We start from the raw sequence: 27,886 nt of genomic DNA on the forward strand, positions 1-27,886 counted from the left end.
CAGAGCTTATGTTTAATAGATCTGATCAATCAGAGGTGGCAAACTGGCAACCCAAGGGATGAATGTGGCCCACAAACAGGTTTTCATTGGTCTGAACAACCTTTGTTTGAATTAGCTGTCAACATTTACAAATTAGAAGACTTGGTATAAAATTCAGGTTACCTACCTTCTCTTAAAAATTCTGAGGGTATGATAACACTAGACCCAAACTGTAGCCCAAGTTAGATAACTGCTGTCTGGTTTTTAGTTTCCTACTGTGCCCAGCCAGCTCCCTGCAATCATTTATGATCCCTGCTCAAATCCTATAGGTATGTGACCCTTGAGATACCCTAGCTGTATAAAGTTTGCTAACTAGGAAGAAAATCAGAATTTCCTAACATAATAAAGTTGGTCCATCTTGGTACTTACTTTGAATATGTGAACTCTATAAATGGAAATGAAATGCTATGCCACAGAATGTTATGCGTTACGTTGTTTCAATGCAGGAAAAAAGTTGATGTCAGAGTTCTTTTCTCTAAATACCTCTGAGATTTTACAATAACTCTATCAAGTACCTTTGATAGCATGGACCATTCACTTCCATTCAGTAATAAAGAAATTTAGGATACTCTAATTACATAAGCAGAACAGTTTTTTTAGTTAAGTAGATGTAAGATATATTAATATCAAGTAATATCCTAATTCTTAAATAATATGGTTATGATGGAAATGGCCTTTTTGAGAGACATCAAATACCTTTAAAAAACGAACTTTTTCTTGCATCTTGCTTTCCAACTATACTGTTTCACTTGTGGACATATCTTTTTATAAGAAATCAAGTTTACGACACTCAAAGTTTTTATTAAGACAATATGCTTGAATTTGGTAAAATTATGACTTTTATGTCTCCAAGCCGCTGGAACCCTTGCTTGCTCTGAGTCATACAGCGCTCCTGATGACTCCTCTCCTTCCCAGAAGGTGCCTTGTCTGTGCTTTCCCCTCAAGATGCTACTGGACTTTTGGTGACAAGAGTTAATTTTACAAACCAATAATGTTAATGTGTAATACCTTAGTACTAAGTTTCAGTTTCTCACGTTGGGGAAGAATAGACAGGTTGCCAGAGAGTCCATAAGCAATTTACATTTTTCTATATTAGAATAAAGATACATTGTGAAGTTTAATGTGGCATTCACATGAATTTAAGGTAAAACATTTTTTTGCTCACACCCTGATTTCCTTGGTTATTCTTTACAGTTCTGCTGTTAGTTTACTGTCTTAGTAACCTTAGTTTGAAAAGTATACTCCTGAATTGTCAAGGTCAATATACATTGTAGAAAGAACTGCATTGAAATGTTTTTTTCCACTAGGTTTTGTAGTTAGAGAAACAAGTTTCACTTAATTTGGAAAGTTAATTTTAACAAACCAAAATGTTTGCCAATTACGTTGAGTTAATAAAGCACTGATATCTGAAGTAAAAGAATTTTCAGTTAACACAGCTGGCAGAAACTCTGAGCTTTTCTGTGATTAACATGTAATGTGGAAGGATAGCTAAATGTTTGTACAAAATACATGACAACTGGATATATAATATGACATGAAATGGAATCTTGATTTGATTAGCTATAGTATTTTGGGGCCTAGAACTTAGGAGAGATGTGTGTGGTCCTAGAAAGGGCTCTCAAGGATCATTTAGTCTATTTCCCTCAATATATATATAGGGAAAATGAAGCAGACACTGTGCAATGTTTACATGAGTACATAGCATGGGGGCAAAAATAAAAATAGAAACAGACATTCTGCAACATAGTGTGCAAGGGAAACCTCAGAGATCGAGTCCATCTCTCTCCTATAGAGCAAGAGTCCTAAAAATCAATCATAAGTCAAAGAATATTTTTAAAAGAAGGCAATTCCTGAATTTCTTAATTACATTTACAAGTCTAACAAACCTCTTATTTAAGACAGTAATTCTTACAAACAGCTATAAGACCCATTTCTCTATTGGCTAAGAGGGTTATATTTCAAGATATTGTAAAGATTAACAAGAACATCTTTAAGGAGTGCTTTGATATGCTAAGATGGAAAGATGAAAAAGATATTTTACTGTATGTTTTTGACATCGATTTTTTTGCAAATATATCTGCACATTTCTTCTAGTAACTACAAGTCTAACATCTGTTCTTCTTCACACTACCATTCCTCAGTACTTAATCCCCCATCTTTCCTAACTGCATCTTTTCCTCCAGAGGTTACAATATAAGATGCCTGGAACCAAATAAAAGATTTCAAAAAGCTTTCTTCTTTATAAATCACTTCAGTGGATTATTTTCACTTAGATGGTGGACTTCAAACATCACTTCCTTCTACAATCTCCATTTCAGGCCACTGTTGTGGCTCTTGCTATTGCTGTGTTTCCTACTTACTATGGCTGGTATAGCATTGCCACACCAGGAAAGCTAAGATGACTGCCCTGATGAGAACTATTTGATAGGGAGGGAACAGGGAATAATCTTTCCATTTTAGCTAATCCATACAAATATTTCCTTCCATTAATATGGGTAATCAAAAACTGACTGTATGTGCAAATAACTATTTTGAAAAATATAAAGTCTTAGGAATAGGAAAACAATGGATACACTACTTCACTGAAGAAATGTTTGAAAGCTCTTTTTAATTATTTTGTTTCAGTTGAAAATACCTAATCTTATTTTAACCCTCTCTCAATACTTGGTTGTGTATACTCCACATGAAACAGAAAGGAAATAGATGAAATGCAATGATGAGGACAGTGGTCAACAGAGAAAAGGTATATATTGTGGGAGCTGTAATGGAAGGGATGTTTCTGCTTTGTTCCCTGGCAGAGTCAAAGGGGCATGAGGAGAGAAATTAGCCGCCTACAACGTTGTGGACAGCCTTTTTGGGGCACCCTTGTATTTGCTTCTTTCAAATATTTACTCAGTTTACAGACTAGGCACCCAGTTTTAACTTTGCTACTCTTCCTAAGGCAGTAAATAACTATGTACTATGAGTTGAGATTGAAGCTGTAGCTGAAAGATGAGGATGGGTGCCTGAACAGGAAGAAGGTAAATATGCTTGTCTTAAAGCTTCCAAAAGACAGTAATTAATAATCACTATTTCATAGGTGTATCACAAAGAGCAAAAAAAAAAATCTTCCAAGTCCCTATAATCAGCTTCTACCAAAGGCATCCTTGCCAGCTAAGTGAGGCTCTTTTGACCTGGTACCCTTTGAGTGCAGGGGGTGCACTGGGGTTAGAAAAGCCTGGTTGAAACCATTTTGTGAAACAGTGGTATGCTGGAGTCCGGCCATGCTGTCTTGTCAGAGCTGACTGAATTTTTATTAATTTGCATGACAGTGATGTTACATTGCTTGAAACTGGTCCTGGTGGAAGTATTTATATTTCTACCACGGAAACGGAGAGTTAGTTTGCCAACATACCTTTGTGTGGAAGACAACAGAGTGCTTGAGAAAGACTCCTGGTTCTGCAACTTAAGATCCAAGTCAAGAAAGTGACTACACTTCTCTGGATACTACTAGTATTGTACCTCATAATAGGTGAAAAGTAGGCAGCATACAGAGTAACGAGCAAATATTAAGCACTCTATCAATGTTAGTTATAATTTTTCATATATAGATAGTTCATATGACTTTGTCCTTAAATTTCAAAGCAATTTTAATGGAATAACAAAGGCGCAAGGGTCCTGAAAAAAAGGCAGTGTGAACAATTTCATAATAAAACAAGTATGCTTTTTTTGTTCAGTCTTTCCCAGCTACCCTCCATGCAACATTTCTAACTTAGCATACATTTAATTTACTTGAACTTCTAAGACAAATATCATACAACTAAAAAGTATTAGAGGAGTACTGTATTATAATGCCAAAGAAGAACCCCATGCTTATGGTAAACACCAACTCTACTGTATGAATGTAAGGCCCAGGCTCAATTCGTGAATGGCACCCCGTGGAATTGTGCAACACAATGGCCCTTTACAAAGCTGTAAGAAGCCAGACCTTGTAACTGATCAGGAATCTCAAACTGACAACTAATACAGCCCATGGAGATGTTTTATTTGGACAGTACAGAGTTTTTTCTTCTTTTTCTAAAATCTGAAGGTAAATGCCTTTAAAAAAATCAACTTAAGCCCGCCACTCCCCATTTCTTATATCCAGGAAAGTCTGGAGGAAACAAGAAGCAGCTTCAAAAGGGTCTTCTCACAATGAAGTCACAGAATGCAATAAACTTCTCTAGCAACTGAGTTGTAAGAACATGTAAAGATTTGTCTACCAAGGAAACTTATTACACACTCAGTGCCCAAGGTTTTTATTATCGGCTGGTCACATAAGCACCCCTATGCCTAGCACATTCTAAAATTCCAGACTCCCTAAAGGAAAAGAAGTAACATAAAACATACTGTTTGCACAATTTAGGCACAGCAAGCTACTCTTATCATTTAGGGAAAGTTTTATTTCAGTGTAGGAAACTGTTTACCAGTCAAGTTCCCAGACGCCAGGCTCAGGTTAATCTTGCAAGCAGGCCTTTCTAAGGATGGCAGTCTCAGGCCTGTTCTGTTAACTCCTTCTGCACACCTTTACCTTTTCTTCCCTGCCAGAGGGGTAGCCTCAGCCCAGGGTCTCTACCCAACACCGCAAAGTCTTCCTTCTCTCACCATTTACCAATCACTAATGATCCCCACTGCTCTAGTTTTGTTAACAAATAAGAACATAATTCAAACTTTACCTTATCAAGCCAAACAAAAGTTGACTTATTTCCCATATGTTGTTAAATATCACTCTACCAATCAGGGCTTCCAGTTAGCAGGATCCTAGCCATAATCTACAATGAGACACGATTCCAGCTAGAGGTGGAAAATCAGTCACTTAAACTACCCATTGGCTTTATCACATAAATATGTAATTTCCATTTGACTGTTGGAAATACTGCCAAGGACTCCCAACACTGCCCTGAAGACCCTTCTCATCTCTCACTTCCAATCTTGTTCAACAATGTGCTGGGTCTAAGGCCATATGGATTTTATATCTAGGTTTCCCAGGATGGTCAGCCAGAGAAGTAAGGCAGAAAGTGTACTGGCTGCCAGTTGACGGCTCAAATGTGCCACTAAGGATTTACTTCTCACCCACTAGTGAGCAGGCACCTGACGCTGGACAGCTTTCAGCATTCTCTCATCCCAGATCCCTTCTTCAGCACCCGGGAAGCACTGCACTCTTTCCTGCAAAGGTCCACAACCTCAGAAAACAGACATTTTCAGTTTCTGTCCCAAGGGTCTGGGAGCTGAGGCCCACCATGGCTGCCAGCAAGAGGCTAAGCAGGGTTCAGCAGGCTCCACCTGGAGTTATATTCAAGTCCTGCAGCCCATGCTAGATGCTCTGAACCACCTAAATTAGGGCCTAAGTGCCTCCTGAGGAACCTATTGCCTGGACCAGAAAAAAACTGAGTCCTGGAACTCCTTGACATTGACAGGGCAATCAATTAGGAATGACCAGAACCTGAGCACTACCTTAGTTCCACTATGGTAGACTTATCTCTGCATGGATTTAGCATTGTTCTGCCTATCTGTACACTAAAGAGGACCGCGGCCACTCTCCAACAACAATATAGATTGCCTGCCTTGGAAAGATCCAGATCGTGAAACTTGAGAGACTGTCAGCTAGGGGTTGGCAAGGCCTCAAGGGTGAAGGCCAGAGAAGAATGGGCTACTCAGCCATCCTGGCCCCTCTGCGCAGCACATTTCTGAATCCTGAAACCAGCCCTGAAGCTGCTGCTTTAGCTTCACAGCTGTGGAGGGGAAGGATGTATCATGTCAGAATTCATTCAGATGCTAAGTAGGAACTTAAGCATATTTTATGGGGGCCTTGTTCCGATAAATCTCCCTTATTGATTAAAGTGGTTTGAAAAGTACATTTGGCATTTGCTGCAATCATTCTCCCAAATGGTGGCATTTGAAGTCCCAGCCAGCTAGGACTGCTGGTGCTGTTTAGAAGCCTCAAACAACCCAAGCATAAGAAGCTGGAATTGGGTTAAAATAAAGGGTGTAGAGCCAGAAACCAAGCCCTGTCAGTTCTCAATCTTTGGAGCTGCTGATGCTTCCTAACTCCCATCCAAGAAAATGAAAGAGCATTCATTTTGACCTAATGGTGGGAAATCCCTTTCGCAACTGGTAGGGCTTGCAGTAGGACTCCAAATTAAAGAAATCTGGTAAAGAAATCTCAGCTGTCTCTTTCAGCATTAAGGGGGAAAAAACCAAATAGCATTTTTATAATTACCATAAATTTTAAGTGAGTGAAAGCCCTATTCAATCAATTGCAATTTCCACACCAAAAAAAGAAAAAAATCATAAAATCACTGCCAAAATAATAATAGCTGACCTTTTTATTAGTGTTTAGCACAATTTCATCATATTTCAATAAAAAGGGAATGTAATACACACTACTATATATAAAATAGATAACTAATAAGGACCTACTATATAGCACAGGGAACTCTACTCAATACTCTGTAATGACCTATATGGGAAAAGAATCTAAAAAAGAGTGTATATATGTATATGTATAAACTGACTCACTTTGCTGTACACCTGAAATGAACACAACATTGTAAATCAACTACACTTCAATTAAAAAAAGGGGGGTGTACCTTCAAAAAAACGCAGCAGTAGAAAAGGTTTCTTCTAACAAAGGAAAATAAATAGCAAGATTAAAATTGTTTTAATCTTAGAATAAGCTTTACATAATGGCTTTAAAAGACTGGTCAGATTCCATGTAATTTATAACAAACAATAAAAAATTTGCTGGCTGCAAGTCCAAAGAACTTGCACTGCAGCAAAATGCTAAAATAGGGCATTTGCCACAGGCAAATGGAATCACGCAGCTTCACCTAGCCTACAGACAGATTTTCAGTCACTGACAAAGCCAAGTTGAACCTAATGCATTATAAAAACCTGTACAAAATTAATTTAACCAAATGTAGTCTGCTTTTATGATCTCAACTCTGTGCCCTGAAGGTAAACATCAGCCAACTTCTCCTCAAATAAAGTGGATTTTGAAGTTTATTAAGATCTTAACACACAAAACTGTGTGCTAAGTATCTAAACTGAGCAATCTGGAAAGTGTTGCTTATATCATCCACATTGTGATTTGCTAACTTTGAAGATAATTTTTTAAATTCCATTATTTTCTTCTTTAAATGAGTACTTAAATATTTGATGATTATTAACAATTTCAGTAAAGCACTAAAAAGTCCTCTGGCAAGTATCAAGCCTAGTCCCCAAAATGCCTTTAGGGGCCTAAGCAAGCTGAGAATGTAACATGACAGGGAGAACTGGAGATACTGCATGCTCCATCTAACGCATTCAAAATCAAAAAGAAAACAAACACTTGTCTGTGGGCTGACCGAATGGGCCATAAGTTTGTAAGTCCCAAATGAAAGCTTGGAACCAGAATCTGAAGCTTTTTCCTAATATAGTTGCTTCCTGACACAACGTCTATATAATAGATTCTTTATAGATTTTGATTAGTGCAAAGTAGTTTACATATGAACTGTTGACACTCACCTGGAGATTTCTTGTCACATATTTACATGTCCTGGATGGGAGTTAACTATAAATAATTGGAATATTTTAAAACAACTTTTTTTGGCTTTCTATATGATGGCAAATAATTGTTTTCATTACATAAAATGAAATACCACTACTGAAGTAGCATTTTACCTGCTTAAGAAACCGGTCAGTTGCGTTGCTGTGCTTGGCTAACACACTTGGCAGAGAAGGATTAGCATATTCAAACTGAGGATTGTAGGTATAGTCAGACTTAAAGAATCTCACTTTTTCTTTCTCCAAGTTGGTGGGCTTTATAGCAGTCAGTATACAAAATTTCTTTCCAGAAAAGTCATCTCCTTTTTCAAAACTTCTAGACAGCTGAGGCCGCGGCTTTGGCTTTGGAAGAGTGGAGAAATGGCGTCGCTTGACCTTCCTTTCATTTTTGGGTTTAGGTGGCAGTACTGTGCTGTTTCCTGTAACAGAGATACCATGTGTAAACTTTACAGGACTTGACACTGAACTAGTGACAAAAACAGCAGGCTGCCTTTCTAGGCAGTACCAAGTAGCACTGCTCATCACAGGCACTGGGGCTTTCATCTTGCGAAGATCTTTACTACGTGAAGAGCTAGGAGATTTGCTGGGTTTTCTACATCTTTTGGAGTAGCTGGAGGAAGACTGTTTTTGTGAATGATGCTTTTTCTCCTCTTTGCTCTGTAGTAGGACATTGTAACTACTGGTTCCAGTTGTGAAAATGTCCTTTAGTATTCCAGGAGATAAATGTGAAATGCTTCCTTTGCTGTCAATGATCAAGGACTCTTCTGCATTTAGAATAGACTTCTTAGCAAGTTCTTGCTCGGGCCAGTGAAGCTTTTCTGTGTTAATAAACAAAATCAAAACAAAAGAAATAACAAAAGATACCAGATGAAGCAAATTGCTTATTATATGAAAAGTATTCTGAAGGTTCTGTAAACTTTATAATTTTGCAACAATTTTTAGAAAAGACATTTTAAATATTAAAAGACTGTATTACTAAACTTTGGTCAAGCTAGACACGGTCACTTCTGTAAGAATGTACATATGCTAAATTATCTATAAAAACCCTCAGCTTCAAACCATTTAGACGACCAAAGTCTAATCTAGATGTGAGATAATATACATAAATAATCTGAACACTCAACTCTACCAAGAATGTGGATTTCGTAGAAAGGATATAGTTTAATAGTATTACCAATATCAAAGTAAAATCCAAGGCATTTTCAAAGCCAATACAATCTTGAAATCTGACACTATATATAAAGGTAGCCATCAGTAAAAGAAGGACAACACTGTCTTACATATCTCAAAAAAATTTTTTTTAATTAAATAAATGATATGTGCACATTCAAGCATGTTTTAGTAATGTCACTCAATATTTATTAGTTGCTTTTCTTAATTTTAGGCTATAGGTTAAGATTAAAGAAAATCAAGTTTTTTCTTGCCAAGACTTAAAAAAATACTTACTATGTAAGATATCAGTATATCAAATGCCAAATTAAGGAGAGGTCAGTTTTGCCTTTAGATCTCAAAAGTGCTTTAAAGAGGTAAGAATAACTTGAAATATTGTTGCTTGTGTCCTGTTTTAAAACTGTGTTGATTTGCATTCTTTCATTCCACAAATACAGGAATACTGCTAATAGGTACATGGATCTGAAAAACATCTGTATAAATACATTGTTTTTGCCTTCAACCAGCTTCTAATCTGGCTCTGAAGGTAAGGCAGTCCTATGAAGATTTGAGTACTAATACGAGGTAGTATAAGCTTAAATGTGAAAAACAAAAGATACAGACAATAACCTAGGGTTCAGGGAAGGAAGAGAAACATTTGAGAGGATTTCAGGTAAACCCTTAAGAGCTTTCAGATTCAATTCTAAACTGACAAAGTGTTTGAGTTTGTCTTAAATCCTGTTATTTGAACTCCTATCTGACCATGTCTGCTCACAAACCTTTTCTAAATCCTTTCTGCAAATGTGATACATGATTCTCTCAACCACCTCTCTTTTCTAAGTCTCATGGATCCTTATGCCTCTAGCCCTCAACCTCTGGCTCCTACTATGGAGGCAATTTCAATGCTAGCTGACTTGGACAGCTGCCTTCCTTGCCAAGAAAGAGACAATTTATTTAATTCCATTTTTAAAAAAACTGTTTATCCACATAGATCTGTCGCTCACTCATTCAAGATTAGACATTCAGGGATCCTTTCTATAATAAGTAGTAATAAATAATAATAATAATAATAGCAGCCACTATTTGTTGACACATTTATGTGAGTTTGGGATTTCACCAAAAACTGTGCATGTTATATCACTTAAGCTTCAGAAATATTAAGTAATGTGCTCAAGGTTATACGACAAGAAAGTAGTGAACAGCAAACTGTGATTAGAATGCAGATGTGTCTGATTACAGAGTCCATGCTCATTCTATTATATAAGGTCATTCATTCAATTATCAACAGACATTCAGTATTAAGTCTGCTACATGCACAGCACTACATCTTTTCTTCCTCTGTACAAACACAGCACCCTAGTAAGACACAGTAATCTGAATAACTGATGTATTCAATACTAAGATAGGTACCAGGACCATGTGTTATTCATCTTTCTCTTTCCAACATCTAGCATGGTATCTGGTAGACATTCAATAAATGTACACTGAATAAATAAGTGAATGAATGAATGGCATGACCCTAAACATGCCATTCTCTGACCACTTTAGATACACAGGTATTTGTAGTTCTGGAACCATTCTATATTTCTATGAGGAGATGACTGTAGAAGTGGAAATATAACCTGGAAGACCTTGAACCAGTGGTTCTCAAATGAGAGCAACTGTGCCCTCCAGGGGACATTTGGTTGTCACAGTTAGGGAGGGATGCTACTAGCATCTTGTGGGTAGAGGCCAGGGATGAGGTTAAACATCCTTCAATACACAGGACAGCCTCCTACAACAAAAATATTCGTCCTAAAATAATGCCACGGTAGGGAAACCCTGCACTAAAAGTTTTTAAAGCCCAGAAATCTTAGGGTTTAGGGTAAAGAAACAGTATAAGGTCAAAAGTAGATAATAAACAATCCAAATATGTAAGGTACTTAGAAGTCCTTCTAGTTAACATTTTCTAGGCCAACATATGAAATTTGAATTCTGCTGTCTAAAGGTAACATGAAAGTATAAACGTGCAGGGGCTAAATAAAATGTCTACTACATGGACAAGCTGAGAGATAGGAACTAGACTGCACAGGGTCATGTTGAAGGTTGATTGTACAAAGAAGCCATTCAATAATTTGAATAAACAGAACAAACAAAACTTTCATCAATGGCTGGTAAGTCCCAGATCCTCAGGGGTTTCATACTTAAGTGTTGCCAACTGATAGTCAAAATTGGGTAGGATGGGCAAACACAGGCTAAGGAACACAAGCTGCAGTCCAAATGCCCACGAACAATGTCGGTTTCCCTAACAAGACACCACAAGTTTAGGAGACAAGAGGTGATAATGAAAGGCAGACTGAAACGGACACTGAAAGGAAAAGAGCAAGAGAACTGAGATAAGAATAAGGGTATCACAAACCTAGAAAAGTTGGGTAAGGACTAGGCATAGCCAGGAAGGTAAAAGGAGGTAATCAGGTTTTTCTCATTTGGTCTTCATAATAAAAAGGGGGAAGTTACCTCAAATTAAAATCAGTTAACAAAACTACTCTGAAGAATTCCTAATTTGGGTGGTTTATTACAGGTATATTGATTTTTTTTTTAATGTAAAATGTAAAAAGTGCTTTCTTTGGTTCCTAAGACTCAGTAGCTCTGTTGATCAAAGAGCTGTGTTCATAGAGTTTTCTGTTGTTTTGTCATAAAGCATCTCAATTCTTAATTCTGTCCCATCTCAAACAACCTATACACTTCGGGATACTTAAACAAAAGTCCTAAACCAGCTACCAAAACACTCAAGGAGGAATGGGGGGAGCGGGAGAGAAATTACAGTGTGTGCATGACAGAACCCCTTCCCCCCTCCCAGGAGTTGCAGCATTTCAGTTCACTTGCTAATTATCTACCTGAGAGGTTTAGCACCAGTCCTTTGTAAGCTCCATCTGCTCGTAAGTAGTCTGGGAGTACCAATGGTGTATCTGTTTAGTAAATGTCAATCCTGCCAAATGCTGATATCCCATGAAGTTCATAAATGTGGGGCAGGTGGACCTTCAAACAACTCTTACAGGATAGATATACATTAACTTCTCAGAGTCATGCTAATCTTATTTTAGTTGTATTAAGTATTAGAAAACCTAAAATACTGTTTTTGTCATTTTAAATACTACTACTGTTTAAGAAAAACAACATTTAAAACAGGCTTAAGAACATAATAAAAGGACAAGAAGAAGAGTTCAATGAAGAACATCCTATTCTCCTCCTTTTTTCCTGAAAAATCAAAACTTTAAGCATAAGCAGGCTTCTTTGGGGGCAAGTGTAACTCATTTTCTCTCATAAAAGTAATAAAATAAATAAAAATCATACTCTCATATTAAAAGTCACTATTTAATGTAACATTTTAGCCACCAGCAATCTGCTTCACTATAACCCTGGAGAAAAGGAAAATAATTTGTTGATCAAAGAAGTCATTCACCCCAAAATGATTACCCATATTGAGGGAAAAAAGGTAAATAATATTACATTAAAATTGATAGTATAGTCACAAGTGGATGACTATACTGAAATTACCAACACAATGAAAGCTGAATTTGTATCTAGAACAGGAGTAAAGAATACCAGGATTCCTGGCTTCCATTCCCAACTCTTTCAATAACCTCTCTGTGATAGTGGCTTCATCACTAAACCCATCAGCGCCTCCTGATCCTCATCTAAAGGAATGGAAGAAAGAGGGGAACACTGCTCACTAAACCCTTAGTGTTTCACAACTGAATAGGTGAGGTTTCACAGTAGTTACAAGGTCTCTGGCTGAAAGGAAGATCAGATCATCAGAAACAAAGCCTGCTGGAAAATACCATTCAACCAATTTTGACCCATAAAATGGCAATTTCATATGGTTCACTTACACTTATGAAACCTGAGAACCCGGGGTAATTTTATACCACAAAACAATAGGTTGCTTGATTACAAACAGAAGAAGAAGCAAAATTAAACAATTCCCAAACAAGATAAACACTTTAGTTTCACCAAGCTGTTCATCATTACTTAAACTCAAATGATCTAACATCTGTCAACAGCAGAAAGGATGAGTAAATTGTGGTATATTCATACAATAGAATACTATATTGCAATGAAAAAGAACAAACTGAGTTTGCAAGCAACAATACAGATCAATCTCACAGACAATACTGAGCAAACAAAGCCAGATCAAGAGAATACATACTGTATAATTCCACTTATATGTGGTTCAAAAACAGGCAAAACTTGGGACTTCCCTTGTGGTGCAGTGGTTAAAAATCTGCCTGCCAATGCAGGGAAGACGGGTTCAATCCCTGGTCTGGGAAGATCCCACATACTGCAGAGCAATTATGCCCGTGTGCTACAACTACTGAGCCTGCGGGCCTAGAGCCCGTGCTCCTCAATAAGAGAAGCCACCGCAAGGAGAAGCCCGAGCACCACAACTAGAGAAAAGTCTTTGCACAGCAATGAAGACCCAACGCAGCCAAAAATAAATTAAAAAAAAAAAAACCAGGCAAAACTAATTTATGGTATTAGAAGGCAGAATAGTGCTTATCTTTGAGGGAGGGGTTATAACCTGGGAGGAGGTACCAGGGTATGGGGGCTAGAAAGCTATCTTGTTCTGCGCAGTGGTTACATGTGTACAGATTCATCAGGCTGCCCATTTAAGACTCAAGCACTTTACTGAATGTAAGTTACACTATAATTTTTAAACTGGTATATTTAAAAAATCAGTATCTTTGAAAACATTTATTGCCCAATTTGTCTGCATTATAACAGGTAATCTTTTAGTTATAATACCTCCAAATTCAACATTATCCAATATAGTTTCTCAACTGTAAGTAAACAGAGAGATGAAAAGGCACTGCTAGTATCATTCAAGAACTGAGAAACTCAACTATACTTCAGGATTCTTAAAAATGTCACAGCCCCGGTTAGGGGCACTTCAGTGTTACTCTATCAGCAGCAAGGACTCTTATAACGTGATACTATTGTTTTTTGGTCAGAAACTGCTTGTGGTGGTGGTGATGGTGTGTTTTTGCAGTTAGAAGCATGAAGGGTATTCTATAATGCTGGGAAATGATGGTCTGTGGTAAAAGAAAATTCATTCAATACCATCTAAAACAACAGTGAACATGCGAGAAAAACTTCCCCAGGCTTTCCACTCAGGGTGAAGACAAAATCCTAATCATGGCACATGAGGTCACTCATGGTCAGGTCACTCTGCCTCTCTGGCCCCATCATGCACAATGTTCCCCCTTAATCAGTCCACTCTAGCCTCCCTTCATTTTGTCAATCCCTCACACTCACCACTCCCTCTCCAGACACAAAACATCTTCATATTCCGTTCCCTGTGTTTGAAGAGCCCTGCCCTCTCCTCTCTGTTACATTAATCCCTATTCATCCTTCAGTTCAAGTATCACTTGTTCAGGAAAACTTCCCTGGAAGGTTCTTTGACTCACTTGTCACGGTTGCAGTCTTACATTTGTTTATATGATGGCCTTCCTCATCACTGAAATTATAAGTCCCATTATGGCATACATCTGTGTTTGTTTCTGCTCACTCACTGCCCTGAGAGGTAGCCAAGGAAACAGAATATTTGAGAGGAGGGAAAGGATACAGGACTTGAATGCCTGAAGGGTGAGGCAAAAATCATACCAGGATGCATAAAAATGTGAAACAATTAGTGATGTTGAAGATAAATTTTAATGGCAGGTGCCTACTGCTATAGGACAGACAGGAGCTATGTGCCTAAGTGTATTCATCCCACATGGCCAAACACTGCTCTTAAGACTTTTGTCTCCAGTATTTTTAAACATTCACTTTTGTTACAAAGGTGCTTCATTACCAGATGATTAATCACTTCTTATATCACATACAAGATACAGGCAGTAGGAATTCATAAAATAACATAATCTTATATGGCTTCTGATAGCATTTTGTTACTCACTTAATGAGCTAGATGTCTTCTTCTATTTTGAAAACAATTTTATAGTCAAGTAAAATATGATCTTTCCAGGCAAAAATTACAGACTTGCCTGTGATAAAAACTTAAAAGCACCTGGAGTAAACTATCAGCTAATGTACCACTGATGTTAAATGAGATCCTCATGTTGAATTTTGTGGCTTAAATCAACATAGAGTCATTTAAACAAGGGTTCTGACTTTCCTAGTGGTTGAGAAAATGGGCTTTGGAATGGAGCTTCTCTGATTTGAATCTTGGCTGTTTATTAGCAGCTGTGACCTTGAGCAAGTTACTTAACATCTTTGTGCTGCTGTTTCCCTATCTGTAAAATGGGATGCTACTACTATATACCTCATAGTATTGGTAGGAGGATCAGAAAAGGTAATATCTGTGAAGTGCTGAGAACAATGCTGGCCTGTACTAAGCAGCAGGTGTTAACTATCAGTATCATTATTATATTCAATACTATATTCAGCTCCTATAGAAATACTCCACGGAATAACGTAAATGGGAAGATATTCAGAATCATGAAATTTGGATTTCCAAGGTAAATTTAACATTAAGTAATAAATTCTACATTCTAGAATCAACATTTTAGTGGCTATAGTATAACAAACCGTCTTCTTTAAAAAGCTATGAGAAGGTAAACAAATCTCTTCTGATTTGATCCCATTTCAAACAGCATATATAACATACAAATCTTTCTTATTTTATTTTACTCCTCCAATCAGTTCACCAGGATGTTATATTTAGATTATATTAAATCATGACTAATAAGTGAATAGTGAGTAAGATACTACATAGGAAGTGATTTCAGAAGCAAGTAACTGCTTCAGTCCTGAAATAAAACAATCAGTTTGCTCTATATTTATACCTATTTTAAAGCTGAAAAGAAATAAACACATTTCCATCAGTACCCTTACCACAAACAAGCATGCTCTTGATGCTAACCAGAAGAACATGGGCTTCTAAGATATCAATGAATGATGAGGGGATAGTGAGGGAAAAGGAGGGCATGCTTTCAGCTAAACTTTCTTCATAAAGTTTCTGGCCGTTGAAACTGGGCTTTCTGATATGTCAGCGAAATGTTAGGCATGGGGTTCTAGAACTATCCTTTTAACTAGTCAAGAAATTTATAAAAGAAATGGAGAAACTATTTTGAAAAACAACCAGTCAGTTGTTTTAAATGAGGCTTGAATTGTCTCAAATGACTATTTGAATTTTTATTGAACTACAGAAATACACTGCCAAATTATCTTATCTCAGGAAACGCAACATGCAGAGTTGGATTGATACGTCTATTGCCACTAAATTATGGGAAGAGAGTTGAGGCAGGAGGAGTGGGTCTACTATTTTAGAAAGTATCTCTCCTCAAACTTCCATCTCTGCATATTGAAAAACAGGAGATCCACTTTGTATGGCTAACTGGTCAGAATACCCACTTTCTAAAATTAATATTATTATAATTGTATTTTTCCTCTACCATGATTGTTATGCTTTGGGGAAATCATCTTAATTGATGTTATTTCTAAATCGTTATCTAATAACCTTCACTAGTATATTTTTCTAACTAGTATATTTTTTCTCCAGGGCAGTGGTTCTCAAATGGGGCGGGTTGGGGGGGGGTTAATTTTGCCCTCCAGGAGACATTTGACAATGTCTGGAGACATTTCTGTTTGTCACAACTGTGTGTGTGATGGGGGCGGGGGCGGGGGGGTTACTAGCTTCTAGTGGAAGAGGCCCGGGACGCTGCTAAACATTCTGCAATGCACAGGACAGCCCCCCGCAACAAAGAGTTATCTACTGACTCAACATTAATAGTGCCACGGTTGAGAGACTCTGCTCCAATACAAAAAGAAGATATGGTACTTTAAAGTAGCTTTCGGGACTTCCCTGGTGGCGCAGTGGTTAAGAATCCGCCTGCCAAGGCAGGGGACATGGGTTTGAGCCCTGGTCCGGGAAGATCGATCCCACATGCCACGGAGCAACTAAGCCCGTGCGCCACAACTACTGAGCCTGAGCTCTAGAGCTCACGTGCCTAGAGCCCGTGCTCTGCAACAAGAGAAAAGCCACCACCATGAGAAGCCCGCGCACCACAACCAAGAGTAGCCCCCGCTTGCTGAAACTAGAGAAAGCCCGTGTGCAGCAACAAATACCGAACGCAGCCCAAAATAAATTTAAAAAAAATAATAACTTTCAATTTTCATTGTATTTTAAGATGAAAGAACAGGATCTACATCAAATCACTTTAAGAAAAAAATTTAACGCCAATTTAAGTTGCCTCTTAAATCTTAGATCTGGTAATTGTCTATGTTTCCTGACAACATAAATAACAATGAGATAAATCACAGCAATGTCATGACTGCACAAAATCAACTCCTCATTTTATAACCTGGAACATGAAATATAAAATTAAGACCATTAATATTTTCATTAAAAGTGCATTTCGTTATACAATTTAAAATTTTGCAGAAAAATGGTCTATTAGGTACAGCGATGCCTTAAAGTAAAAAAATCTGGTCTTATTTTGAAGCCAGTTGCAAGATTAGGCATCTCCCTTTACTCTGCTGTTCTTCGGTGTTTTCAGTCATGGTACTAGATTATCAAGAAAGCTGTCTTGCAGGAATGTTAGGCAGAATCAAATGACGGGAAAATGGTCTAGGAAATTATTCTAATATTGTGTAAGATAATTTTTAGATGATTAATATACACAGTTATTTTCTAAAAGTAACAAACGGCAAATAACGCTCTGACCTGGGGTCTAAACAACCATTTTTTGCGCTTGGTATAATACATACTATAAAGTGACCTCTTAATATCAACTCAAAACGTTCTAAGAATAAAAGCATACATACAAACAGTATAAATACTGATATACAGAGATGTGCTCTTTTGCTTAGCTCTGACTTTTCTGAACATTCTAGAAAACTAGATCCTAGTGCACTACACTGCCTAATTACATATCTAATAAGCCTTGAAACAGAATTTAACAATATTCAGATTGTACATTTGTAGGGCCGATCTATTATACTTTACCTCACTACAGTCCACAGCACGCGCTTACTGATAATAAGTGACAAAAGGAAAAGGGACCGTTTTCTCTCTTCCCTGCACACCTTTTCCCTGAGCACCTTCCGCGCGTTCCGCACTGTTCTGGGCGCCGCGTTGAGCACCGAAGCCCACATCCTACCGTCACCTCGGCCTCCGGGTACTCGCCGCAAGCGGCCGGGACGACGCTGGCCGCTGCCGCCAGCCCAGGGGCCACCCTTCCTGGCACTCACCCGTCACGCGAATGGACTCCAGCATCGTCCCGCTGAGGCCGCGGGCGGCGGGCTCCGCGGGCGCTCGGGGCGAGGGCCAGACAAGAACCCGGCGGGCCACCTCTAGCCTCCGGCCGTGCCTCAGACGCGGGGTCGCGGAGGAAGGTTGCTCTCAGCGACCGGGTGCAGGATAAGGCGGGTAAGGACGGACGGAGACGTGCCGACAGAGAGCTGCGAGCAGCGTTCCTCCAACCCGCAGGTGCTGGAAGGTACTCAAAGCCGCCCAACACCGTGCAGCTGCTCTTAGCGCCCGCCGGCGTGACGTTGCCGCTCCCCCGTTGCTAGGAAACGCGTGCCGTCCGCGTGCGCCGTGCTTCACGGAGCCTGCGCGCCGTTGGAGGCGCCAGAGATACGGCGTCCTGGCTCGCAGGAAGAGGAGGAACTACAACTCCCGGCGTGCACAGCGCAGGCCCGTGTCTCGGGAGCTTGTGGGCTGGACCCTGGGAGAGGCTCGGATCTCCAGCCTTTCCTACACACGCATTTTGACTGATCATCCTCGTAGACATTTGTGCGCTGTTCAAGAGGGCGTTAACTCCTCAGTAGATTTTACAAGAGACAGGTGGCTCAGTCCTAGCTGCGAATTACAAAGCCAGTCTCCTCCGCCTTTTAGTTACCTTTCCAGGTGCAAAAAGCTAAAACAACTTTAGATTGCAGCTGGTAGTAATGAAGGTGCTGGAAGCTCAACTACATTTACCCAATGAGTACCCCGGCATAATATCCTTAATACTAAAATACAAATTTTAATTTATGATTGTGCAGTTGATAGGGGCTGATTGTTGTTTTCATTATTGCGTGGGAAATGTGGAGACTATACCATTTAACGAACATTTTCTGAGAGCCTAAGGTGTGCAAGGTTCTGAGACAGGCCTTGAGAACATCAAGGGAAATGAAATAAGGCTGGAGCTAACAGTTGAGAAACTCATAAGATAGCACTGGCACTGTCAATTTTCAAAGCCACATTTTCTCTTTATCTTTCCTCAAGGTTGAGATAGGACACAGAAATAATTGTGGGATGTGTTTTCAAACTCAGGAACAAAACGGAAGTTGAAGTTATGTCAGGAACATCATACTCTAAGAATGACAGAACAAGTGAGAATTTTGTATCTTTTTCACCAATTAGGGGCATACGATGGAAATTTGACAGTATCACAGATAGTGGCTAACCCCACATCCCAGTTTGTCAGAAAATCCTGTGAACACTATTTTCAGAATATATCCAGGATCCAGCCACTTCTCACTATCACCACTGCCACTTTTCTGGCTCAAGCCACCACCAGCTTTTGTCTGGATTATAACTGTAGCCTCCTAAATGAACCCCATGTTTCCACTCTTGCCCTCTTCACTTGACTCTCAAAACTCAGTGGCCAGCATGATCCTGTTAAAAAGTCAGATAATGTCAGTTCTCTGTGAAAAACACTTCAGTGGCTTCCTTTCTTACCTATGAGGTCCTTTAGGACCTAGCCTCCTGCCATCTCTTTGGGCTCATCTCCCACTGCTCTCCTCCTTGGTCTCCTCCAGACACGCTGGCCTCCTAGATATTCGTCAGCTATGCCAAGCACTGTTTCACCTCATGCCCACTCCAATTTTGGAGCTCCCCTGCCTGGAATGCTCCCCCACCCCCAGCACCCACCCTGGCCTTAAGCCCACAGGACTAGCTCCTTCACTTCTCAGGACTTAATCCAAATGTCACTTCTCAGTGAGGCCTTTCTCGGCCACTCAATTTAAAATTCCATTCCTTTCTCAGATTTCCCATACCCTTTCTCTGCTTTATTTTTTTTTTTCCTTAGCACTTAACATTATATAATTTATTACATATTTTACTGATTCCTTTTTTTTAAACATCTTTATTGGAGTATAATTGCTTTACAATAGTGTGTTAGTTTCTGCTTTATAACAAAGTGGTTCAGCTATACATATACATATGTCCCCATATCTCCTCGCTCTTGCCTCTGCCTCCCACAGTCCCTATCCCACCGCTCTAGGTGGTCACAAAGCACCGAGCTGATCTCCCTGTGCTATGCAGCTGCTTCCCACTAGGTAACTATTTTACATTTGGTACTGTATATATGTCCATGCCACTCTCTCACTTCATCCCAGCTTACCCTTCCCCCTCCCTGTGTCCTCAAGTCCATTCTCTACGACTGCGTCATTATTCCTGTCCTGCCCCTAGGTACTTCAGAACCACGTTTGTTTGTTTTTTAGATTTGAAAAAAAATTGGACAGCTACATTTAAAAGAATGTAGATTCTTTTTTTATTTTTTTAGATTCCATATGTATGTGTTAGCATACGGTATTTGTTTTTCTCTTTCTGACTTATTTCACTCTGTATGAAAGACTCTAGGTCCATCCACCTCATTATAAATAACTCAGTTTCGTTTCCTTTTATGGCTGAGTAATATTCCATTGCATATATGTGCCACATCTTCTTTATCCATTCACCTGTCAATGGACACTTAGGTTGCTTCCATGTTCTGGCTATTGTAAATAGAGCTGCAATGAACATTGTGGTACATGACTCTTTTTTGGTTTTCTCAGGGTATATGCCCAGTAGTGGGATTGATGGGTCATATGGTAGTTCTATTTTTAGTTTTTTAGGGAACCTCCATACTGTTCTCCATAGTGGCTGTATCAATTTACATTCGCACCAACAGTGCAAGAGGGTTCCCTTATCTCCACACCCTCTCCAGCATTTACTGTTTGTAGACTTTTTCATGATGGCCATTCTGACTGGTGTGAGGTGATATCTCACTGTAATTTTGATTTGCATTTCTCTAATAATTAGTGATGCTGAGCATCCTTTCATGTGTTTGTTGGCAATCTGTATATCTTCCTTGGAGAAATGTCTACTTAGGTCTTCTGCCCATTTTTGGATTGGGTTGTTTGTTTTTTTGATATTGAGCTGCATGAGCTGCTTGTAAATTTTGGAAATTAATCCTTTGTCATTTGCTTCATTTGCAAATATTTTCTCCCATTCTGAGGGTTGCCTTTTCAACTTGTTTATCTTTTCCTTTGCTGTGCAAAAGCTTTTAAGTTTCATTAGGTCGCATTTGTTTATTTTTGTTTTTATTTCCATTTCTCTAGGAGGTATTTCAAAAAGGATCTTGTTGTGATTTATGTCATAGAATGTTCTATGTTTTCCTCTAAGAGTTTTACAGTGTCTGGCCTTACATTTAGGTCTTTAATCCATTTTCAGTTTATTTTTGTGTATGGTGTTAGGGAGTGGTCTAATTTCATTCCTTTAAATGTAGCTGTTCAGTTTTCCCTGCATCACTTATTGAAGAGGCTGTCTTTTCTCTATTGTATATTCTTGCCTCCTTTATCAAAAATAAGGTCCCCATATGTACCTGAGTTTATCTCTGGGCTTTCTATCTTGTTCCATTGATCTATATTTCTGTTTTTGTGCCAGTACCATACTGTCTTGATTACTGTAGCTTTGTAGTATAGTCTGAAGTCAGGGAGCCTGATTCCTCCAGCTCCGTTTTTCTTTCTCAAGATTGCTTTGGCTATTCGGGGTCTTTTGTGTTTCCATACAAATTGTGAGATTTTTTGTTCTAGTTCTGTGAAAAATGCCATTGGTAGTTTGATAGCGATTGCATTGAATCTGTAGATTGCTTTGGGTAGTATAGTCATTTTCACAATGTTGATTCTTCCAATCCAAGAACATGGTATATCTCTCCATCTGTTTGTATCATCTTTGATTTCTTTCATCAGTGTCTTATAGTTTTCTGCATACAGGTCTTTTGTCTCCTTAGGTAGGTTTATTCCTAGATATTTTATTCTTTTTGTTGCAGTAGTAAATGGGAGTGTTTCCTTAACTTCTCTTTTAGATTTCTCATCATTAGTGTATAGGAATGCAAGAGATTTCTGTGCATTAATTTTGTATCCTGCTACTTTACCACATTCATTGATCAGCTCTAGTAGTTTTCTGGTAGCATCTTTAGGATTCTCTATATATAGCATCATGTTTTCTGCAAACAGTGACAGCTTTAGTTCTTCTTTTCCGATTTGGATTCCTTTTATTTCTTTTTCTTCCCTGATTGCCGAGGCTAGGACTTCCAAAACTATGTTGAATAACAGTGGTGAGGGTGTACAACCTTGTCTTGTTCCTGATCTTAGAGGAAATGGTTTCAGTTTTTCACCATTGAGAACAATGTTGGCTGTGGGTTTGTCATATATGACCTTTATTATGTTGAAGTAAGTTCCCTCTATGCCTACTTTCTGGAGGATTTTTATCATAAATAGGTGTTAAATTTTGTCAAAAACTTTTTCTGCATCTATTGAGATGATCATATGGTTTTTCTCCTTCAGTTTGTTAATATGGTGTATCACATTGATTGATTTGCGTATATTGAAGAATCCTTGCATTCCTGGGATAAACCCCACTTGATCATGGTGTATGATCCTTTTAATGTGCTGTTGGATTCTGTTTGCTAGTATTTTGTTGAGGATTTTTGCATTTATGTTCATCAGTGATATTGGCCTGTAGTTTTCTTTCTTTATGACATCTTTGACTGGTTTTGGTATCAGGATGATGATGGCCTCATAGAATGAGTTTGGGAGTGTTCCTCCCTCTGCTATATTTTGGAAGAGTTTGAGAAGGATAGGTGTTAGCTCTTCTCTAAATGTTTGATAGAATTTGCCTGTGAAGCCATCTGGTCCTGGGCTTTTGTTTGTTGGAAGATTTTTAATCACAGTTTCAATTTCAGTGCTTGTGATTTGTCTGTTTATATTTTCTATTTCTTCTTCTATTTCTTCCTGGTTCAGTCTCGGAAGGTTGTGCTTTTCTAAGAATTTGTCCATTTCTTCCAGGTTGTCCATTTTATTGGCATATAGTTGCTGGTAGTAATCTCTCATGATCCTCTGTATTTCTGCGGTGTCAGTAGTTACTTCTCCTTTTCCATTTCTAATTCTATTGATTTGAGGCTTCTCCCTTTTTTTCTTGATGAGTCTGGCTAATGGTTTATCAATTTTGTTTATTTCTCAAAGAACCAGGTTTTAATTTTATTGATCTTTGATAGTGTTTTCTTTGTTTCTATTTCATTTATTTCTGATCTGATCTTTATGATTTCTTTCCTTCTGCTAACTTTGGGGTTTTTTTGTTCTTCTTTCTCTAATTGCTTTAGGTGTAAGGTTAGGTTGTTTGAGATGTTTCTTGTTTCTTGACGTAGGATTGTATTGCTATAAACTTCCCTCTTAGACCTGCTTTTGTTGCATCCCATAGGTTTTAGGTCGTCATGTTTTCATTGTCATTTATTTCTAGGTATTTTTTGATTTCCTCTTTGGTTTCTTCACTGATCTCTTGGTTATTAAGTAGTGTATTGTTTAGCCTCCATGTGTTTGTATTTTTTACAGATTTTTTCCTGTAATTGATATCTAGTCTTATAGCGTTGTGGTCGGAAAAGATACTCGATACAATTTCAATTTCAATTATCTTAAATTTACCAAGGCTTGATTTGTGACCCAAGATATGATCTCTCCTGGAGAATGTTCTGTGCGCACTTGAGAAGAAAGTGTATTCTGTTGTTTTTGGATGGAATGTCCTATAAATATCAATTAAGTCCATCTTGTTTAATGATATCATTTAAAGCTTGTTTCCTTATTTATTTTCGTTTTGGATATCTGTCCACTGGTGAAAGTGGGGTGTTAAAGTCCCCTACTATGATTGTGTTACTGTTGATTTCCCCTTTTATGGATGTTAGCATTTGCCTTATTTATTGAGATGCTCCTATGTTGGGTGCATAAATATTTACAATTGTTATATCTTCTTCTTGGATTGATCCCTTGATCATTATGTAGTGTTCTTCTTTGTCTCTTGTAATAGTCTTTATTTTAAAGTCTCTTTTGTCTGATATGAGAATTGCTACTCCAGCTTTCTTTTGATTTCCATTTGCATGGAATACCTTTTTCCATCCCCTCACTTTCAGTCTGTATGTGTCCCTAGGTCTCTTGTAGACAGCATATATACAGGTCTTGTTTTTGGATCCATTCAGCCAGTCTATGTCTTCTGGCTGGAGCATTTAATCCATTTACATTTAAGGTAATTATCAATATGTATGTCCCTATTACCATTTTCTTAATTGTTTTGGGTTTGTTATTGTAGGTCTTTTCCTTCTCTTGTGTTTCCTGACTAGAGAAGTTCCTTTAGCATTTGTTGTAAAGCTGGTTTGGTGGTGCTGAATTCTGTTAGCTTTTGCTTGTCTGTAAAGGTTTTAATTTCTCTGTCGAATCTGAATGACATGCTTGCTGGGTAGAGTAATCTTGGTTGTAGGTTTTTCCCTTTCATCACTTTAAATATGTTCTGCAACTCCCTTCTGGCTTGCAGAGTTCCTGCTGAAATATCAGCTGTTAATCTTATGGGGAATCCCTTGTATGTTATTTTCCCTTGTATGCTTTTAATATTTTTTCTTTGTATTTAATTTTTGATAGTTTAATATGTCTTGGTGTGTTTCTCCTTGGATTTATCCTGTATGGGACTCTCTGCACTTTCTGGACTTGATTGACTATTTCCTTTCCCATATTAGGGACGTTTTCAACTATAATCTTTTCAAATATTTTCTCAGTCCCTTTCTTTTTGTCTTCTTCTTCTGGGATCCCTATAATTTGAATGTTGGTGCATTTAATGTTGTTCTAGAGGTCTCTTAAGACTATCCTCAATTCTTTTCATTCTTTTTTCTTTATTCTACTCTGCAGTAGTTGTTTCCACTATTTTATCTTCCAGGTCACTTATCCGTTCTTCTGCCTCAGTTATTCTGCTACTGATTCCTTCTAGAGAATTTTAAATTTCACTTATTGTGTTGTTCATCATTGTTTGTTTGCTCTTTAGTTCTTCTAGGTCCTTGTTAAACGTTTCTTGTATTTTCTCCATTCTATTTCCAAGATTTTGGATCATCTTTACTATCATTATTCTGAATTCTTTTTCAGGTAGACTGCCTATTTCCTCTTCATTTGTTTGGTCTGGTGGGTTTTTGACCTTGCTCCTTCATCTGCTGTGTGTTTCTCTGTCTTCTCATTTTGCTTAACTTACTGTGTTTGGGGTCTCCTTTTCGCAGCCTGCAGGTTCGTAGTTCCCATTGTTTTTTGTGTCTGCCCCCAGTGGCTAAGGTTGGCTCAGTAGGTTGTGTAGGCTTCCTGGTGGAGGGGACTGGTGCCTGTGTTCTGGTGGATGAGGCTGGATCTTGTCTCTCTGGTGGGCAGGACTGCATCAAGTGGTGTGTTTTGGCGTGTCTGTGACCTTATTATGATTTTAGGCAGCCTCTCTGCTAATGGGTGGGGTTGTGTTCCTGTCTTGCTAGTTGTTTGGCATAGGGTGTCCAGCACTGTAGCTTGCTGGGCGTTGAGTGGAGCTGGGTCTTAGCGTTGAGATGGAGATCCCTGGGAGAGCTTTCGCCGTTTCATATTACGTGTAGCCAGGAGGTCTGTGGTGGACCAGTGTCCTGAACTCGGCTCTCCCACCTCAGAGGCACAGGCCTGACACCCGGCTGGGGCACCAAGACCCTGTCAGTCACACGGCTTGGTCTGTAGAAGCCATACCTCTAGACAGACAGATTAAGGGAGTGAACATGTTGGGAATATCCAGTCACGTCTTCTCGCTTGCATATCCACTTAAGAAAGACAAAGGATAAATAAAAGGAGATCATTTAAAATCCAATAAAGCATGAATTTTGTTTTAATCTGTGTCTTAAAGACATGCAAATTCAACGAAAAAAATATGGACTTCAAAGGTAATCAGGGTATGAAGAGCAGCTCATATGCAGGATCCAGAGTGATTATTTCATTTGCATGTGAGGTTAGTGGCTGGCCTTTTTTTTTTTTTTAATGATTCCTCTGGCAGTTACAGTTTTTGATTTTTGGAGCTTTAGTGGAGGAGGCTCTGTGTAGAGAAGCTAGGGGCTGGCTCTGTCCCTCCATGGAGCATGGTCATTCCCAAAGTGTCCCCTTTTGGCTCGGAGTGCCTGGGTGATAGCAGGGTCTCCGGAGAGGGGTGGCCAGTGGCCGAGGATGGAGGGTTTTCCTTTCCTGCAAAGCAGGATTAATAATCCGTCTCGGAGGGTTTTGAAGTTCACGACTCTTCTTTGCAAAGCAAAGGAAAATGCATCGGACGCCAGCACTTCTGGATGGTGGTGCTCAAGAATCACCCAGACGAGCACTTTCGATAGAGCAAAGCCCAAGATTTCCTCTTACACATGGCTCTGGTGGGAGGAGAATCCCACTAAGCTAGGGAAGATGTTCCTGCTCCTAGGGTGTGTGTGCGTGCGTGTTCTCTTTCTGAACACCCCCCACCCCACCCCCAAACTCCTTTACCCCCTCACTCCTAATGCTAAGTCTCTGGCGGAGGCAGCTTCCTACGTCATGTGCTGTGGGAAATCTTACTGATTTATCTTGATTATTGTCTGTCTCCATCTCTAGAATAAAATTTCCACAAGTGCAGTGATTTTTGATTGTTCACTGCTATACTTACAGCAAATAGAATAGTGTCTAGCACACAGTATGTACTCAATTATTTGTAAGTTAAGGAATAAGTAGATAATAGAAAGCATGCATTTTCAATGATAATTCAAAGCAAAATAGAATGATATAGAATGGGCATGTAGATAAGGAACACATCTTCAGGTTAAATACTTGATATAGTAATAAGCAATGAATCCTTTGCATTCAGAAGAGCAGTTGTTCTTGCAACATATGTCCTAAGGAAAAAGTATGTAAATGAAACTTATATACCTAACTTCCCTACATATCTTCCTTAACTTCCTTATATACCTAAAACTCTGAAACCTGCTTTCCAAGTTTGCTATAAATACATCTGTTACCTCTGCAAATTTCTAATTTTTCAAGTCACTGCAGTTTAAGAACTGTAATTCTCAAAAAAATAAAGACTCCTAAAAGATGTTTCCAAGTCATATGTTCAGCATCTAAAGAATTTACTCTGAATGTTTTTACTAAAGCATGGGTAATCAGGTTGTCCATTTTCATTATATTTTGAAGAAACCAAAATGCATTATTTTATTAATTTCAGAGCTATTTATTTATATACAAGAGACAGGGCTTAGTGCTTTTAGAGTACATAAAAGACACAATAATTATCCTCAAGACACTTATTGACAAGCATGGAGGGATATATATGTGTGTGTATATATATATAATATATATATATATTATATATATATATATACACACACACACACACACACACACGTTAGAAAATGATGTACACTAAAGGTATACCTCCCTCTTCAACATTTCGTTAAACTTAAGAATTCTAAAAATAGACAATTTGATGCCCCTGTAGTTAGCCCATCCAGAATATTATTTCATTGCTTACTTTAAAAATTATTTTTATGTTCACCCTACCAGTATTTTCTTGTGGATCATTTTGATTTATAAACATCTTCAGTGATAAATACTATATAAAGGTGCATATCAATTAATTCAAAGCATTTAAAAAAGATATTCTTTGTGTACTATTAGGCACTGAAGTACTCTTGCTAACAAATTCATGAAAACAAGGAGTTTATCTAATTTCTTACAAAACTAGTACTGTTATAAGCTTCTTTTACCACTCCGGCCTATGCAATTATTCATCCTCATCAACCTTTGTGCATCTGCTTTGTTAATTATTGATTCGTGCTACGCCTGTTTAGTATTTCCATTGGGTAAGGCATCTGCAGCTGTCCACTTAGCTGCTTTTGAGTCAGCATTGTTTTTACATATCTGCCAGAACAATGAACAATTCCATCTTTTTGAGAAACTTTCCTTTAAACCTGTTTCTATATAAACTCCATTTTCAAAGCACTGATTGCAAAATAAAGTTAAGAATTATTAAAACTGCTTTTAATAATTTGTTTATCTCTAAGGATACACGTCCCCC

At 38.4% G+C, this 27,886-nt stretch overlaps 1 protein-coding gene across 6 annotated transcripts in view; it reads right to left on the reverse strand.

The window, feature by feature from the left end:
- Window positions 1-27,886, reverse strand: part of MATCAP2 (microtubule associated tyrosine carboxypeptidase 2) — a 96,594-nt gene that overhangs the window by 58,472 nt on the left and 10,236 nt on the right. For 2 of the 6 annotated variants that reach the window (XM_082471882.1, XM_082471880.1), the window contains exons 1-2: window positions 17,983-27,154; window positions 7,720-8,420 (exon numbers count right to left, since the gene is read on the reverse strand). In XM_082471882.1, the coding sequence (XP_082328008.1) occupies window positions 7,720-8,420; window positions 17,983-18,007 (726 nt within the window). In that variant the 5' untranslated portion in view covers window positions 18,008-27,154. Of the gene's footprint in view, window positions 1-7,719; window positions 8,421-17,982; window positions 27,155-27,886 lie in introns of those variants that run through there. The other 4 variants (XM_082471885.1, XM_082471884.1, XM_082471883.1 and 1 more) reach the window with 3 other exon arrangements.

The sequence above is a fragment of the Balaenoptera physalus genome, assembly GCF_965194825.1.
Source record: "Balaenoptera physalus genome assembly, chromosome: 8".
Lineage (NCBI taxonomy): Eukaryota > Metazoa > Chordata > Mammalia > Artiodactyla > Balaenopteridae > Balaenoptera > Balaenoptera physalus.